The following is a 17820-nucleotide window of genomic DNA, read 5'->3' as shown; positions in this document are numbered from 1 at the left end:
CGTCGACTGTTGGGCTGTGTGAGTAAGGTAGGGACAGTGTGGACACCGTATCAAGGATGTGTTGTGGACCTGCGCACTGAACTAGAAAGCTCGAACCCACACACCACCCGACACCGTGTACGAGCAAGAGGGACAACGCTGGGGCATCTCGGAATGCTACCGTTTGCTTAGAAGCCGTTTCCCTTGTGTTTCCTTCAGGTGCTCGAAGCGGTCGAAGGGAAAGCTTTGGAAGGAATGGTTCGGCCGAGAGTGGGAACGGTTTTAAAAGCGTTAGGCATTGTCGTTCTGGAAAATGGAGAAAATGCCATCAGGGGCGGCCTGCGGAAGGGGAGGGTGGTCTAGGGGGAGGACCATTTTCATTTTTCATCCAATTTCTGCTACTTCTGCTGCTTATGTATTCCAGTTCTACTTACTAGATTCTGCCTTGGTTCGCTGCGTCGTTCACGATGCTGATGCCAAAGATGACTGCTTTTGAAATGCGAGAGCCTTTGCATTGGACACTGGGAGGGATGAAAGGGTGGAGGGAGGGAGTTCCTCCCACACTCAAAACCATTTGAAATTCACCGTTTGGCGAAGGAGAGCTCCCAACGAGAAAGGGAAGCTAAAGTTATGGAAACAAGCTGCTCGTAATGTGCATTCTCAAGTCGATTGATGGTGCAGAATATATCGACCGGATGGCACACGATAAGGGCTTTTGATGGAGCGAATGGAAAGTCGTGAAAGTCTAAGCAGCAGTAGCAGCGACATACATACACGCGACGCGCATGCATATTCCATGTGGAGCTGAAGTCCTCGTAGGTGACTGACTTTATATTCATGTATTCCAGTATTCCAATCCCACTGCAAGCGCGTGTGTGTGTGTGTGTGTGGGTTGAGGTCCTGAGGTCCTTGTGTTCATCTTTTTTAAAAGAAAATCCCCCACCTTTTCCGTGTGGGTGGCCTGTCGGTGGGTGAAAGTATTTTATTATTCTTTATTATATTCTTCGCTCTAATGCTCGTTTTCCCTGGCTCCTTATCACACTCACTATCAAGGGTAAGGATTTAGCCTTTCTTCGTCACACATACATACGGTGTGTATGTGTGTGGTGTCCTTTCGCTCTCTCCGTCCCTCTCTCTCTCTCTCTCTCTCTCTTTCTAGCCAGTTTTCTAAAACCTGTTAGCGCTGTTAGCTGTCCGGGAGCGGTTCGTGCTATTTCGCACTGCCTCGTGAAAAACCTCGCCATCATAGCCCGACGCCCGTAATCGAATGCTGATCCGCCGTATGTACAGATGTGGTCGTGCGGATAGGCCGAAAGCGGGACATTATGCTGCCCGATTGTTGTTACGGTCTCGTTGTAGATATATTTTTATATCTCACCATGGCAAAAGAAAAAAAACACACACACACCTCCACCACGGCTCAAGTTTTTCTCGCTTCAACTACATTCAAAAGAGTGTTTGATAAGCGAGATTGTAGCAAAGGGAAAGAAAAAGGAAAAACTTTGAAAAACAAAATTCTCCAACCGAACTTTGGCGTCCTTATCATGCTGCATACTTGCCGTGGAACGGTGGAAATGTGAATTTTACAAAAAGGGAGGCGTTAGCAGAGTATTTTATTCAAGTGTGTGTTTTTTTTTTGTTGCTGATATCCTTCTTTTCCTCTTGAGCTGGGCGCTAGTCCTGCAGGCTTTGGGATAAGGCGCTTCGGTTCTCTTTCGCTCTTTGTTTGGAATTTTGAATGCTTGAGGAATATGATTTTTTCACGCCCACTTCGGTTTCTTATCGTTCAATTTTATAATGCCAGATGGGAAGGGTGTAGGGTGTACCGGGCTCCGTACGGAGGTAACAGGAAATGGTGCTTTTGCATCATTCAAAGCCGGAAGATGGACGATCTTTCTTCGTGCTTTTCCTTTATGTGGTGTGTGGTTTTGGTCCTTTAGTAGCGTAGCAGCGTAGTCAAGATCAAAATGCAATCAACATTATCGTTTGACCGGTGAATTCATTTAATCAAACGGATCTCATTCGCACACCATCCACTTACTGGGCAGAAGCAATGGTGTGGGGATGTGCGGGTCGATGATAGTGCTTGTCTTGGTTCGTTCCAGCAAACGTACTGGGCAGAAAACCCGGGAGCAAAAAAAAAAAAGGGAATCGAAAATACTTCCTGAGAAGGTACGCTGCTACGCACCACGATTAGAAATGGTTAGTAACAACATAATCGTAAACACGATTAGCCATAATGGTTAACTTCAGACGAGCTTATGCCCTTTCTCTTCTTGCGAATAAAGATTCTGGGAGAAAGTGCGTTAAAGACATTTAAAAAGAATGCTTTAGTATGTTTTATTTATACGACAGAAGCCTTCAAAGTTATTACGTTTTTCGACTTTATTAAAGTGAAATTTTCGTTTCCTTAACTGCCTAGAGAAGTGCCCTAAACCAAAGTTCCCGCTTCAAGAAGACATCTCAACACAGGGTCAACAGGAGACGTCAACAGTGCTCTAATCAAAATACGTCAATTAACGTCCATCGCACGATACATTTGGCTAGCTCGTGACGTCTGCCCGAGCCGCAACCGTATCGTTTGCGATCTTGGTAAACTTTTGTCAAACATTACCTTTAACCTTCGGCACCTTCATCATTAGCCACCTGTCGATACGCTTCTTCACGTGTCACGCGGCAGACAGGACATGCTCGAAGATGAAAAGACCCAGGAGGGCCACCGATATCGCAAAGATATGCCCCGGCATAGACTTATTTGGACAGTTTGCGTGTTACTGTGCGTCAGCCGCGGAAGCGTTACAATGCGGGACAGTTTTCGAGTGCTCTGAGAGCGTCTCTGTGTGTGTGTGTGTCTGTGTTTCCCAAAGTACACACAGTTTCGATGCCGAATCAGTCTCGCGAGGCTATCAGTAAAGGACGTGGGAGATTCAATGAGTCCTGGAAGCTGAGCGTGAAGGTAAGCGTCCGTGTGTAGAGGCGGGTCAGGAGATAGTAGTAGTCCGTAGTAAATGGTGCTCATAGTATTAGAAGTTAGTGGCGGATGAATGAACGAACTCTATCTAGCCAAGTCCACTCCACACGTGTCCTTTCCCTCCCACCCCATTTCGGCGAATCGCCGGGCAAGTCTTGACTGGGACCGCGCAAATCTTACGCGTTCAACCTTCGGGCTTCACATTGTTGCCTTACTTTTGCTCTTCCTATTCCGTTTCTCTCTCTCTCTCTCTCGTTTCTATTTCTTGTGCAAGGATAAGGCGATAGACAGCCGTAGCTTTGCAGGAAAAAAAGCACGCCAAAATGGAGACGAAACGCAACGAAAGCAGGCCGCAACCAAACACAAACTAATAAAAGTAATAAAATGTTCTTTCGCCCCGGTTGCCTTGGCGCGATTTTTTTTTTCTCTCTCGTACGTTTCGCAGGTCCGCCAGCGACGGAACTGACCGAAAGGCGAACGGAATTATAGGTCAATGGCGTTTCGACCGGATCGATAAAGCATTGCTGCAGCAGCCCGCTTTATCTGGACACGTTCCTGGACTGATGATGCTCGGCGAGATGCCCACCAGGCCGGTAGATTTCTGGGTGGTGGGGGGGGGGGGGGGAGTGGAGGTTTTCCGGGCCGTGGTTAAGCTTTAATTTGGACTTTTGTTTAGTTGATGACGGCCACTACATGCGCGCAGTGCGTAGTAAAGTTGGTCCGCCCGGTCAGAATTCGTGCTGGAATGTCCGGAAGCTGTGCTTAAAGTACACACACATCTCTATGCAGGTCGCGCTCTTGAAGTGTCAAATGAATGTTGGGGCTATTTTTCTTTCCACAATTAATCTTGGAAACTTTAGGAAGATTGGAACTACGAGTTTTGGGGTTTTTCTTACACCTGTCATCGTTGGGAATTCAATTTCTATTGCTCCCGATTTGCTTCTTTTTGTTTTTCTACTATACAAAATGAAGGATAGATTTTCCTCCCTCCTTTTGCACCGTGTTTTCCCCACTAGTGTGTCATCTACTTGCTTTAAAAAAAATGAAGCCTCACAAAGGAAGCTTTTATGCTATTTATTTCTGTGCTTTGTTATTCGTTGTGTAGAATTTCCATCCAACACCACACCGAAAACCCAGCTGCTCAAAACCCAACCCCTTTTTGACGCGATAGTTTTGTGCCTGAGCGAGACGGTCAGAGTCACCGAACGGACAGCACTTGCCACACACCGGGGCCACTGGAGCCACCGGTTCCGGACGGCTTCCACTGCTTCATTATCATCTGTTTAACATAAAACGCGCATACAATATCGCGCATTAGCGTACAACGTCTGCTCACGGCTTGCTCTGATTGGAGAATAATAATATGAATATGATTTCCTTTTTTTTTTTCTCCATCACTCGCTTCCCTTCGCTTGCCCACGGACACCGACTGGAAGGGGGTGAGTTGGAAATTTTTCAACCCTCCATCATCCCACTACCCATGCTCCCCACTAAGCTCGCCCCACTCGCCCCACTCTAAGGCAAAAAGACTTGGACTTGGACACAATACACACGCACACACTCACCCTCCAATACGCATGCCGGAGTTTTAAAGTAAAGCCCTCCTCCCCAAGGTTTGCTGTGCCGTGGGTGGGGGAGGTTTGAAAGTTTTCAACCCTCGGTGAAGCTCGCGCACGCACACCAATACGCAGCAACCACCCCTGTGGGAAGAAGTGGGGCTTTAAAATCTATCATAACAACGTTTCCCCTTCGGTTTCGATTCGCTCACACATACGGAGCACCGTTTGAAAGCAAACGTGTAGTAGTGTTGTGCAGTGAAACAGTGAGCGGAAAAGCTCTCTCGCTCTCTCGCGGTGGAGGCGCGCGAAAACAGGGGAAAAACGCGTCCGTTACTTGGATGTGTGTGTGTGTGTGTGTTTGTGTGTGCGTAAGGGGTTGTGTTGTTGCTGTTGGATGCCGTTCGATTGTTTACTTTCGGAACGACGGAGAAATGGGGGAGCAACAACTTCTACAGGCAAACAAAAAAAAAATACAGATGGGGCGCCGAACGTCACTTTTCGCACACACCACTATGGTTTCGCACAACAACTACCAACAAAAAAAAAAGAAACCGATTTTCTTTCGTTCGATTTTTGCACCAACAGCGGCCAATATGTTATGCCAAGGGAAAAGCATTTCAGTCCCCCACGGTCTGAACAGGCAGCCGAACGCATGTGTGAGCTTCCGAAATCGTTCTCGACCCTCGCCCGCTCTTTCTCTCTCTTTCCCACTCGTTTTGCTGTCTCTTGCTCGCTCGTGATTCGTCCCCCCTGTCGTTCGTTGTTGTTCCTGTTGCTATTGTTCCGTGTCGAGTCCGCGCGTTTCCGTTTGTTAGTATATGCGTGTTTGTGCAAGCCGGTTTAAGGGCCGCCGCCGACACCGCGTTGTGCGCTCATCTCGCGTTGTCAACGAACTGGTGTGTGATTTTCCCGCGCCATGCTACAAAGGAAGATGTCGGCAGCGCCAGGACACGCTACTGGCAGAAGGATGTCCTGCTGGAGTTACCGTGAGAAATAACAAAGAAAACAAAAAAAGCCACCCCCCCCGGGTGTACTAAAAACACTCTGGTGGTCTCTTTTGCGCGCACACACAATCAAAGCACCGGAACGGCGTGCGGCGACTAAACATTCGCGTGTGTGTTATCATTCGGACCGTACGCGGTCATATGTGTGGCGCAAAAAAAAAATCCACACACACACCTGCACCACTTTGTGTCCCTCCTACCCCTCCCACGATCGGGAACAACCGTTCAGTTTGCCGGGGGCCAGATCTTCCAGGCGGGCCCAGTCGGTATTGAACAGAAACTGAAAGATCATCGACGAATTTCATATCTGCAACGCGTGGTGCGCGGTTTTTGTTTTGGCAATTTTTCTGCGACCGTGTTCCGTGGCCGTTTTGCTCCGGTTAGTGTGTGTGTGTGTGTGCGTGCGCCATTGTGCGGAACCAATGGCCCCGCGAAACAGAGACTGAACCGTGTATTTTTTTTTTCCTCAACCCGCTTAGCAGCTCCCCGTGATGGGAGGGTAGGTGACGAGGGAAGGTGGGTTGACAAGAGGGGGAAAAGGGGAAGCAACCCGTGGAGATGCGACCGTGTGACCTATCGGAGGGTGGGTCGTATCAATACCGGAATTGACACAATCTCAGTCGGAAGCGGATACGAGATCTGCGGGTCTCATCGAATGGTTTTGCTTACGTGCTTGTGGAGCTTTCGCTTCCCACTGGGATAGTGTTATAAATAAAACGTGCATGTGTGTGTGTGTGTAATTCTGGAACGTACATTTGCATGTGCTTCTTGCTAAAAAATTGTTAAAAAAAATAATAACATCGAAAGGAAAAATTTGACCGTGAAGTGAACAAACCAAGAATGGATTAATCTTATGTAAATGGGAAACATGTTAAAATGAATGTGAAATCCTAAGTGAAAAAGTTATTCAGCGAGTTGCACAATAGATAAGAAACAACTGCGTGTGTTTGTTTGTTTCTAAATGTCCAGTGTGTGGTGTGTGATAAGGCAAAAACCCCAGCGAATTACACCATCAGATTAGGTATGAGTTGCTGGAATTTAAATTTGTGATTACCGACGGGTGTGTTGTGTGAGCCAAAAGCGTAAATTTTTCTGATACATGACTACACAATAAATACGCCACAAAGAAAATTAAAAACAAGTTAAGGGAAAATGGATCTAAAGTGAAGAATTGGAGTGTTAAAAACGCTCCATCCCGCGAGGAAGTGAAATGCCGACGGCAAAAATACAAGCTCTATTTCCTGTCTCAACAAAGCTGTTAAAAAGGTTAATAGTTTTCGTAAAGAGCTGTGTTTCTACTTGCTGTTTTGTTAAACTATCTAAAGCAAAGAGCTTTCATGGAGTGAGATGATTGTAAACCTGTCAATTTTAGTGTTTTGTTTCGTTCGATTACATCCCATGATGCGGTCTCTAGAGCGTTAGATAAGAACCATCGCCTGTTTAAATCGTAAAAATACAGATTTCCTTTACATTGCTATAAAATATGGTGAAACAATTGACGGGAATCGCACCTGATGGGAATTATTGTGCGCGCCAACTGGACAAATGGCGTGCCTGATTTATGTAGCGAATTTAAACAACGTCTTGGCTGGAATTTCACAATCAGCCTCCACCCAAGGTGGCAAGCAGTAGAAATGTGTTGTCATTGCTTGTATAATTTCAACGGCCCACGTGTAGTGTGGCGCGACATTTAAAATGGTGCTTAATGTCAGATGAGAGCTGTTTACTGCAGCAGTGTCGCCAAGTGTTGTCACCTGCTTTTACCAATGCAGGAATAATTAAAGCGTCAATTGAAGCACCATCTCCTGGGTGTTTATTTCTTGACCATGCGACTTGACAGTCCGTATCGATCCCGTAACACCCACACCCACATACACACAAAAACGGCTCCACAAAAGCTCGAAAGCACACAACGTGGCACGCATTCAGCCCATTCACGAATCACACGACCCAGTCCTCAGGATAGTAATTAATGAGAGCATCTTTCGGGTTGCGCGGCAAAACACACGAAACGCAGGCTCTCAGAACGCCTTGATTGACCTCCGGGAAAAATAACCTACCACAATAATTGCTACACCCACATACAGCCACACACACACACACACACGCACAGGAGGCTGCATGAGGCTTGGCACCAAAACATCGCATCACATTACACTATCCTGGCATCAGCCCCACACAATCAGCTGACTTCCGTTTCGATCGATCGTTTCATCCACGTGTGTGCGTGCGGTGTGTGTGTGTGTTTCCATCTTGCGGTTTTGTCGTCATCGTTTCGTCATGCATGATTTCCAGAATCCTTCCGGTACGGTCCATCTGCTACTCGTGTAGAGTCCCCAACCATATAAAATCGCTAGAATTGGATAGAGTTCACCGTTTCCTGCGAATGCTCTGCCACGCGGAGGGAAGAAATCTGGGGAAGCTTTCTTCTGCCTTTTCTTCTTCCTTTGCTCGTCTGGACCCGGAAACTATCCCGGGAAGAAAAACCTCGAAATGTCCGGGACGTGTTTGTTTCGGAAGAGTTGTAACGCGCTCCCTCGGTATTTAAGGAAAAGCAGGGCTAATGATTACGATGAGCTTGGCTGCTTGCTAAAGTCTTTCGCCTTGCAGCATCATCCGTCGCCGACGGCACACAGCCCTACAACTACTTTCTTCGGCATATAGAGAGGCAAAGGGAGAGAACCCTAAAGAGACCAGTCTTGCCAGCAAACGATGTGAAGATCATTCAAGTGCGAGTGTGGCCCTCCGGCATTCGTTTGGCCGATGCCGCTCGATGAAGTGAAGGAAAAATCCGCGCAACTAGCCCGAGGGTTCGCCCCGGTCTGCTGGTGGCACACCGGTGATTAAGCACGGAAGCGACGGGATGTCATCTACGTCATCGAATGAACGTCATTTCCATGACGCTATGTTTCCACGCACGCAAACCTCCAACCACGATGTTTGGCTCATTACACGGAGCGCCTTTCATTATTCTGCTGACCGAACGGACAGCGGCGCTCGAGCGCCACTGGTAGCTTTAAGGCGGAAGTTCTTCAGCACGTTAGAAACATCTGGAGCAGCGCTGTAATGTGCGTGGTATTTATCTTGGGAGCAATGGACCCCTGCCTTAGGGTTTCGAGATGAGTTTTGGGCTTCTTGTGAGTTCTTTGGCTTCTCCACAAGGCACTTGTGGTGTCTTTCCATGAACCCATGTAGCGATGTAAAGTATCGAACGTGTGTGTCTTCCCAACCACATCACGGCCGGGCCACCAAGATTAAGAAGTCCACCAAGGTCTCCCCCATTTAGTGCACACACACACTCGCACGTACACCCCTGACAACCTGGTTCGGCGATTGATATCGATTGTATATTTTTTTCAAGGTGGCAAACGAAAGTACTGGCGCAACATGCTTCCTCGCCGAGTTGAAGGTGCGGCGGCGGCAAACTCTTATCAGTAAAGCTTTCCTTGGTTCTGGCTCACGTTTAACACTTTTTCTCATCGCCAATACCTTCGCCGTGCCATCGATTCCACCGAAGAAGGTGCTGTCGATTGGGTAAATCGATGAAGTTCGTTCTTCGGGCCGGGCTGGGGAGGAGAGATGGGGGGGGGGGGGGGCAACACCGTACCCAAGCGTATGTACAATTTCCGATTGGGGTTGTTCGCTTTTCCCCTTTTTTTTCTTCGCTTTTCCTTCCTCATTTCGCCGATGTAGCAGCAGCAGCAAGTGTCTTGAGCGAAGGGGTTTTTTTTCTTTGGGGGCCACTTTTCTGCATGTGGCCAGGGTCACGCTTAGAATGGGGGCTTGTGGTTGGGAGACATGAATTTCAAGAGGATATTTTGTAACATTCTTTCTGCGGTATCTCCACCACGGTGGTGTGTTACTTGTTAGCTGTCAAGTTGATGGTAAATTTGAATTATCATTTGAATAGTGTTGAGCCTTGTGTCGTTGGTGTCACCTCGTTTTTTTTTTTTTATTGTTGTTGCTGCACTGCTTCACGAAGTGATGTAATGGATTGAACTTTAATTGATAAATGTTGCACGCTTATCTTTGACAGTTTGGTTTGTACGAAACGTGCGAACCCGTTACACGGGCATGACAAATTGGCCCGTCCGGGTTATCAGCTGCGCCAAGAATAAAACTGCGGAGTGGGGCGATATTGGAGAGTCTGAAAATATCGTCACTACTTTCGGCCAGACGGCCGAGGAGCGATCATAATCATATCGGAAACTTGAGTTTTAATGCGCCACTTGGTGCGTGGTACGTGATTGGAAGATTATAAAAATTCAAAACAACAGCCACATCACACACATAACGCGGGTTTTGCTGGATTGTGCCATCCATAAATAGTTTCCCTATGGCCCCACGTTTTCCGAGACGGCGACGGTGGTATAAATCAATCAATTTGCTAAGATGATGTGTCAATAGGGGTGAGCTGTGTAATAAACACAGGAAGGAAAAAAACCCTTTTTCATTCCCGATGGATATTGCAATGACAAGTATTTTTAAAACTTCCCGATTGCCCGACCTTATCACCTATCTGTGTACGGCACACACACTCAACAACTTCAAGAAAGCGGGGGGGTACGTAAGAAGGGCGTGTTCTGCTTTTTTTTATTTAAATACTGCCCTTTTGCAGGTGTCGAGATAAGCTTTGCGTTTAATTCGAGTTCGATTTGTTGCGTTTCTGGCACGATATTCGATGCGGTTAGTTCAAACGATTCTCAAACATCGTCTTCGTCGTCGTCATCATTCATCGAGTCAAGTGGATGGTACAGGTAAGCGAAGCAATTGGTGATCTTTTCGGAGGCTTTCGGGTGAAGCCGCCCTTTGGGATGTTATCAGTGGCAGGTAGATGACAGGTTCGGTGACAGTGAGTGGAGTGTGAAAAAGCGTGAAACCGTCAGTACATGTGAGTCAGGTGTCAATTTTAATCGATGACCACATTCAACTTCTGCAGACAGACGTTACAACGTGAAGGGTACACACATCTTAAGGGAAATGGTGTTTGAAAGGTCATTATGCTGTTCTTTAATGCAGCCTTCGATGGATCGGTTTTAAGTACGTATCAATTCATACTCTCCTGCTAAGCAACCCAAAGAAGCTTGATTATTCTAACGTCTCTGACTCGCTTTGGGAGTAGTTACATGTAGATTAAGTTCAAGATTGTGCTCCTACAATAGTTTTGCAAGCAATGAAACCGTGTTAGACACTAAAAGTACGACGGATTCAGCAAGTTCTCGCGGCTAAGTTCTTCAAGTATTGCACTGACTGATGTTCTTAATTGGAACGTTAATTGGATAAGAACGAGTTCGACTAATGCAAAAGGATTTTGTTTTTGAAGACCTTCTTCTTCTTGGCTTAACGACCTACTGAAGTCACGCGTTTCGTCGAAACGCGTTCGTTGTTGGATAACCAAGCCTCGGTCCTGCCGTGTTCCGGCTATTTATCTGAATTTTACTGTTGTAAAACACACTTTTACGGAAAGCAAGCAATGAGCGAAACTTAAAACTATATGACTATGAGAAACTATGTTCTTCAAACTTAGAAATGCTCTTTACCCCCGAGGCCTCTGTGTTACATGACGTGGCTTCCAGCTATACATGATGGCAACCATTTTCCATAGACAGTTTGGTAGAATTCATCGTCTAACATTTGGCAGAAGGAACGTTCTGAAGCAATCCATTTCTAAAGATCATAGAGTTTCTCTAGGTTCTCTTTCTCAATTTACTGTCAACTAAGTCAGGCCATTCACGAGCTAATGTTCAACGCTTTTCGTGCTCTCGGCCCCTATCTGGATAAAGTTTTTGTATACTAAATCCAAAATATAGCTAAATAATCTTTGTTATTTACTAATAAGTGGTAATTACCCTCAATATTCTGTCCACTAACTTAACAAAAAGTGTTTGTTTTGATCATTGCTGTCAAAATAGAGCAGCACCGAAATAGCTGAAAGCTGGAGAAGCTGACAAGTTAATTTCATATCTAATTTATACTCTTTCTGATACTGCGTATTAAATATGAAAATGCGCACAGGCTGAACCTTCCGAAATCATATTTTATTCATCCACTTAATCTCTCCCCGATGATGTGATTGAGTTCTATTTTAAACACTACCCTACGGGAGGGAAGAAAAAATATCCCCAACCCGATCACGATAAGACAAACGTGAAAAATGTTAACACAACCAGGGCTGTAATACTCACACATCCCTGAGCATATGCTTGGTGATAATACCTCGTGCTGAAACATAGACACACACACACACATGAGCAGCTGCAAAGCGGACCTAATGAGGGCCGCCCATGACTTGGAAATTTCTTGCATTGTTTTGCAGCAAAATGTCATAATGAGAAGCAAAAACGCGCAACGTTACGGCACTCGTCTAATCTGCTCTGGTAGCTCGGGAAGTCACAGGGAGCTTGAATTGACGAATAGGATTTATCGACCGTTTTCGGGGAAAGACCTTGCTACGAGCCCCGAAGCTTGCAACCAAAAAAAAAAAAAAAAAGGCAAGGGACAGCTGTCCGCGTGCTCACGAGTCCTCAAGAGGCTTCGTCACCGTCACCGTGGCAAAAGTACAAGTACATCTTAGCATATCGCAACGAGACCTTCAGAAGGAAGACGCGGTGACTAGGTTTTTCGTGGGGATTTTTGCTTATCTAAATGGGGTCTAATCCTGGCCCCTACCCGATAGCCCGTGGAGGTAAGGGAGCAATAGCGGGCCCAAGAAGCGCCTGCTCATTGGCAACTCAATGAATGCATACGCTTATCACACCACGCCGAGGGTTGGTGATTGATTAATTCGTTTGATTGTTTGGTGGGATTAAAAATGGTTGGCCGCGCGTCGATCTTGCAGTGTAGCAGGGAATACTTTCCATAGCCCTTCGTTTCCTGTTGTGTTTGTGTTTTCGGTAACTGGATTGGGCAGGGGAATGCTGAGAGGGAGAATACGACAAAACAAATGAGAAGTTTAGGTTTGGGAAATGGTTTGATAAAACAAAAATCAACCCCATCACGCGCTTCATATCTGTACGTGCGTTTAGATTAACTGGGAAAAAGGATCTTTATCTCGCGCCCTCGTTCAGTTCTAAATTTGGCTTTTGGAATCAACAGCGAAGGAAGGTTCCCCCTTAGGGAATAAAGCAAATGAAGAAAAAAAAATGCGGTTAGCTACTGTGGGTTACATTTTAATTTGGAGCGAATTTTCAACCGAAAACAAAAATTACTCGAGCTGCTTTCTTCCCATGTACTCACCATGCTGATGCGGTTTAGCTCTCAATACTGTAATTAATGCACTTATTGACTGGGGCCGTCTGTCGGTCGGTTGGGCTCTTTATAATTAATTCAATTAACACCATAACCCGCGGGGTGTTTCGAAGATCCGTCGGTGGTCGTCCAACCTTTCTCCTTCCTCCTCCCTCCCCCAAACGGTAGTTGAGGATGAATCGGTGTTCCTTCCTTTCGCTAAACGCATATAAATAATAACTTCAACAGTGCGTCCCACCTGCCGGTCCTATGCCGAGATGGCGATGGGAAAACGCATCGCATTCATAAATTCATCCCCCCATAACGCTAGGCCACACAATCTTGCCAACACGCCAATCATCACCCATTTGGTGGCCCATCGCTCTGTCCCTCTCGCTGTCTGTCTGTGCGGTCGATCGCGTAGAAGAGGAATATCTCCACATAACCGTAGAATGTGTGTATGTTGTTTGACCCGCGATTTTGATCAAAGCTCATAATTTTCACCTCCGGCACACGGGTCTCGTCCGTCGTTACCCGTAGAAGCAAAGGAAGGGAAAAAAGGTTTGGAAGGTCGATCTGGAAACGATCGACGGGTACTACCTCGTTTTGGTGAATGAAATGTTACCTATTAACATATCTGGAACTGCACGGTCCGTTGTTTCTGCTCTCGGGAAACAACTATTACGAAACATTATAAATTAGAATAATTGCCATCAATTATGCCACCAAAAAGGACCAATCTTCATGCCATGCCATGGGCCACGTGGTTGTTGCAGGTGGAGAAATGGAGAAATGATACCTAGCAGCAAGGCAAGTATCGGTTTCATTCGATAATTATTGGTTCGTTTGAAGCGAACGTGTCCTAATAAGTGTCGGTATATATTTGCATTTGCATTGTGAGGTTTTTTTTAAAGCAACAATTAACCATCCAAACCATCATACTAACTAACGCCTGCAGGATGTAGGCCTCTCCTGATTCGGACTCCTGAATATTTGAAGATTTTTACGTATAACTTGCGTTCATCGATTTTAAACCTTCGTTTGCTCTTACGCAAGTTCCTACTCCTAGATCGATGACGTCGCTTCGATTCACAGAAACAATGTTGGGAAGGCCAGGCTTTACACGGCAGGACCGGGGTTCAAATTACATCCGGACCGTAGTGAGGACTGACTAACCCTGTAAGCCATCCGATGGACTGTGTGACCAAGAAGGTCGTTAAGCTAAGAAGAAAATTTTCATACACCCATATCGTCTACTGTCTTCAACAAGTCTTTGACCATGAAAATCATGAAGAATATTCTGCGTACCACAAAGAATTGCTCTCTGGCGCGTGCCCTTAGTCTATATGCATAGAACTAAATACGTATCTAGCTTAACGCACTTATAGTTTAATTGCATAGGACCTTTCAGCATCCTCTAATAGCGCTGAATAGCTTTAAAAAGCCGAAGCTTCCATCAACGACTTATAGCATACGAGCTATGAATAAGTTTACGAATGAAGTGTGTTTTCAAAGCTGGTATTGCTATCAGCGTGTTGGGACAGACGAACTTCACACGGCAGGAATCGGGAATAGAACTCCGTCAGGATCCTTCCTCGCGCACGTAAAACTGAAGCACTTAATTGCAGGTCAAGTCCACACGAGGTTAAAGTTCGGCAAAAGTAGCAGCAGAACGAAGAGCATGACGATATTTTAGTAGCTTCGCAGCTTATCATCTTTCTATACACACTACACTTCATCTCAGACTTCTTGAGCTATTTGGACGTCCCCATATTGATATTTTTCGAATCCAGCTCGCTTGGAAATTCCTAACGATCCAACTGCATTGGAAAACCTGTAAAAACAATAATCTATCATTTCTAAAGGTTTGCTATAATGTGTGCTTCAAGTAAGTCTGATACTGATCTGAATACGACGTAAATTTCAATCCACCATAACATTTATAATATACTTTGTAGCCTCCTCTTATTATTCAGCTTACTCCTAATTTCCACCTTTCTTTCGTTCAACGCGTTAACTTTCAACAACATTGTCAATTGCGTCTCTAAATTCAAAAAAATCCAGTTGAAGATAGCAAAAATAGAACATAAAATGCCAAGACGCGTAAATCCTTGTCATACAACAGTAACGAACGAAAAATCACCGAAAATAGTCTGTGCCTTCTTCCACGCCAGCTAAAATCTTTAGGAACGTTTAGCTGTAAGATGAGAAGCGCGATTAAATTGCCGAAAGTATACGGAAAGCTCTAAGTGGTCTAACTATTTTCATAATCTGTCCACGATCGTTCAACTCCCGGACCCGATAGGCCGATACTGTTTTAATAACATTAAAATAATCTGTCTCGAAAATTATGGATGTGCCCCGGGCCAGCGAGGGAAAATTGTGATGAAGCAGAAAGAGAATTTCTTACGACAATGAAAAAGATTCTCGCCCGAAGGGTTTCGTACGAAACTAGCTCCGATTCCCACTGGTGCCGGTGCAAGAAACCGAAGCACCCTTAACACACAGAGTGGCACAATTATTGGACACAGCAGTTCCGTTGATTTCCGGTGATTTCCGGTCCGCGCGGGCTGCGCCTGGCGGGAAGAAACCCGTTCCACCGGCAGCGGAGGTGGTGGAGGCCACCGGCACTAATCGATTAATAGGGCGCGAATGATTTAAAGCAAGAGCAACAGGAGAAAAGAGAAGAAAAAAATCAACACATCCATCCTATTTCCTATGGAGTGTATCATATTTTTCTCACGTCGGCAACCCGTCCAATCTGTAACTCCGAACGTGACAAGGGCGAGTGGGTTGGCGATTGGGGTGAAGAGTGACGGTGTGAAGGTGATCAAAATATCGGGTGTGTTAGATTGATCAATTATTAATTCTTTATGCAAAATTTACTCCACTACAGTGTACTGCCCACCCTCCCCCTGTCCAGCCAACCCCACGGATGTGGAGTTTTTTGGCCGGTCGTTGGGCGAAAAAATCCACACACAAAACGTTTCCTAACACGCTTCTTCCGTTTTCTCACGATCGTGTATACCCGCCGAAAAATGGTTCTTTTTGGAAGGGTGTTGAAAATCGTTTTATACATGTTCACGTGTATGCTGTGTGCTTGCAGCAGCACAAGCTCCAGCAGGCTATTATATGATCGGAGGCCGTAATCGAATCGTAATTCTGCTCGGGTGTTTTTCGATAATTTTCTCGAACGCATGCTGGTTTTGTTGCACGTTTCCCTTGCCCCAGTCGCCGTAGGGCGTTTTACACCTTTTTTCTTTCTTGAAGAGTGCTAAAGAAACTGGTGGGACGGGGCAGAAAAAAACGGGGGAGAGGGCGCCTTCATTAGATCGCCGTTGCCTCGTTTGATGTGACGGTAATTTGTTTATTGGAATACAAAATCGACTGATAAAAGTGTCGCTGGTTCGATTGTGACACATATCGGTGCGGTTTGCAGCCGATACACGTAACTCCTGATAACGCTTACGTTTGACGATGATGAATAAACCTGCTTTCTGTGCGCTCGATGCTTATCAGGGTGAGGAGACGGACGACGGGCGGCCGGAAATAAGAAGCCGCACATACGCACCTAAGACGTGTGTTACCCGGCCGAACCACATGGGGAGCCCGCATTTACCTCTTTCAATTCTTCTGACGTCCCATTATGTCAGTATGTCAATGCGTGTTCCTTCGCCTTACAAAGGGAATAGTTATCAAGGGTCGTCAGGTTGTTTTTTTTTATACACACAATCGTTTTAAAAGCTGAAGCGAACAAGCGGAACAATTAAGGAACATCAAGATCTGGCCGTAACGATAAAGGACGAAGCCTACTCGAAAGTGTGCGCATACACGCGCGCCCTCGGTCCTTCATTCGTGCCATGCTGTATGCTAATCAATCTGGGAGAGACGAGAGCAGGTGTGTCATTTCTTGCTTGCGAGGCTAGCCGCAAGGACTTAGGACGCTCGAGAAGATTAACCGGTCAATAGCCTACGTGTCATCTCACGGGGTTCGGGTAGCGTCACCTGCCACGAATTTATGTTTTTTTTTCTCTTGGGTGCCTGTTTCCTTTACTTAAGGTTAAGTCTTGAGGAACAAACGAGCTCAACGAGAGACAGAGGAAAAAAGGGAGATATCATCGCGAATGTCTATAATTGTGATTGATGTAAATATTAACCAAATGAAGATCTCATTACTATTTATCGGTCGTCTGTTTGTTGTTGGCCGTGTTTTTTTTTCTTCCAGTACACGGTGCTAATGAGTAAATTATAAAGACATCAAAGCAGTACCCATCTACCCAGCCGGACACTAATTGGACGGCTGGACCATCATCCTGTGTGTCCTGTGCTAAAGTGCTCTCGCGTGTGTCGTTGGTCCTCATAATAATAATAATAATCAATGATGATGCCGCGAAAACTCGTGTGACAATTACCTGTTCGTGTGTGTGTGTGTGTGTGTGTGATAAGTGAGTGAAGCATAACAAAAAAATCTGTCCGTGTGTGTGTGTGCTTGTATGTGTGTTAAAAAGCAAAGCAAACCGATCGCGACACCGAGTCGCGTCCGTGGTGCATCCTGATTATGCCGCTTTTGGTTGCTCCGAGAAGTTCGCATGGAGTGGCCCTCGTAGACCACCATCATCACCAACTGCACCGCCGCCATCGTACACCGTCAGCCGTTCAATCATCGCCCGCGCCCAACCAAACCACCGAACAGCTGTGCGTTTCGTGGTCCGCCGACAGTGCGGTAGATTTCAGCATGTCAAAGTTCAAAGCATCCTCGCGACACTCACTCTACCGTCAGTTTTACGGTGGAGATGAATCGCCACCGTACGAAAAGCCGGAAGAAACAGGTAAGCAGGTTAGCGATTATGATGTTGCTGGTGCTGTAGTACAACAAACGCTAAACCCCTCGATCGATCATGTTACAAAACCATTTGTGTCCTTAGCACACGTGCTTAACGCACAGGGCTATCAAATTCCTTCCAAATAAATCATCTGCGCGCGAGAGGTCTATCAAATAATCGGGTTTAAAGTCAACGAACAAGCAGCTCGCAATAGGGATTTGTTTTCTTAAAGACTTGCGTTGTTTCGCCCTTCTTTT

At 46.0% G+C, this 17820-nt stretch overlaps 2 protein-coding genes across 3 annotated transcripts in view; both read left to right on the top strand.

Annotated features, from left to right (window-relative positions):
- The window catches only part of LOC126565193 (ubiquitin thioesterase otubain-like), a 345090-nt gene that overhangs the window by 102699 nt on the left and 224571 nt on the right, over nt 1–17820 (top strand). The window lies entirely within an intron of this gene.
- The window catches only part of LOC126560492 (lateral signaling target protein 2 homolog), a 58883-nt gene continuing 58538 nt past the window's right edge, over nt 17476–17820 (top strand). Inside the window, exon 1 of the mRNA XM_050216451.1 lies at nt 17476–17569. Coding sequence (XP_050072408.1) covers nt 17476–17569 — 94 coding nt within the window. The remainder of the gene's footprint in view (nt 17570–17820) is intronic.

Source organism: Anopheles maculipalpis, chromosome 3RL (assembly GCF_943734695.1).
Source record: "Anopheles maculipalpis chromosome 3RL, idAnoMacuDA_375_x, whole genome shotgun sequence".
Lineage (NCBI taxonomy): Eukaryota > Metazoa > Arthropoda > Insecta > Diptera > Culicidae > Anopheles > Anopheles maculipalpis.
The sequence above is the reverse complement of the archived record's forward strand: the minus strand, read 5'-3'. Positions and strand labels throughout refer to the sequence as shown.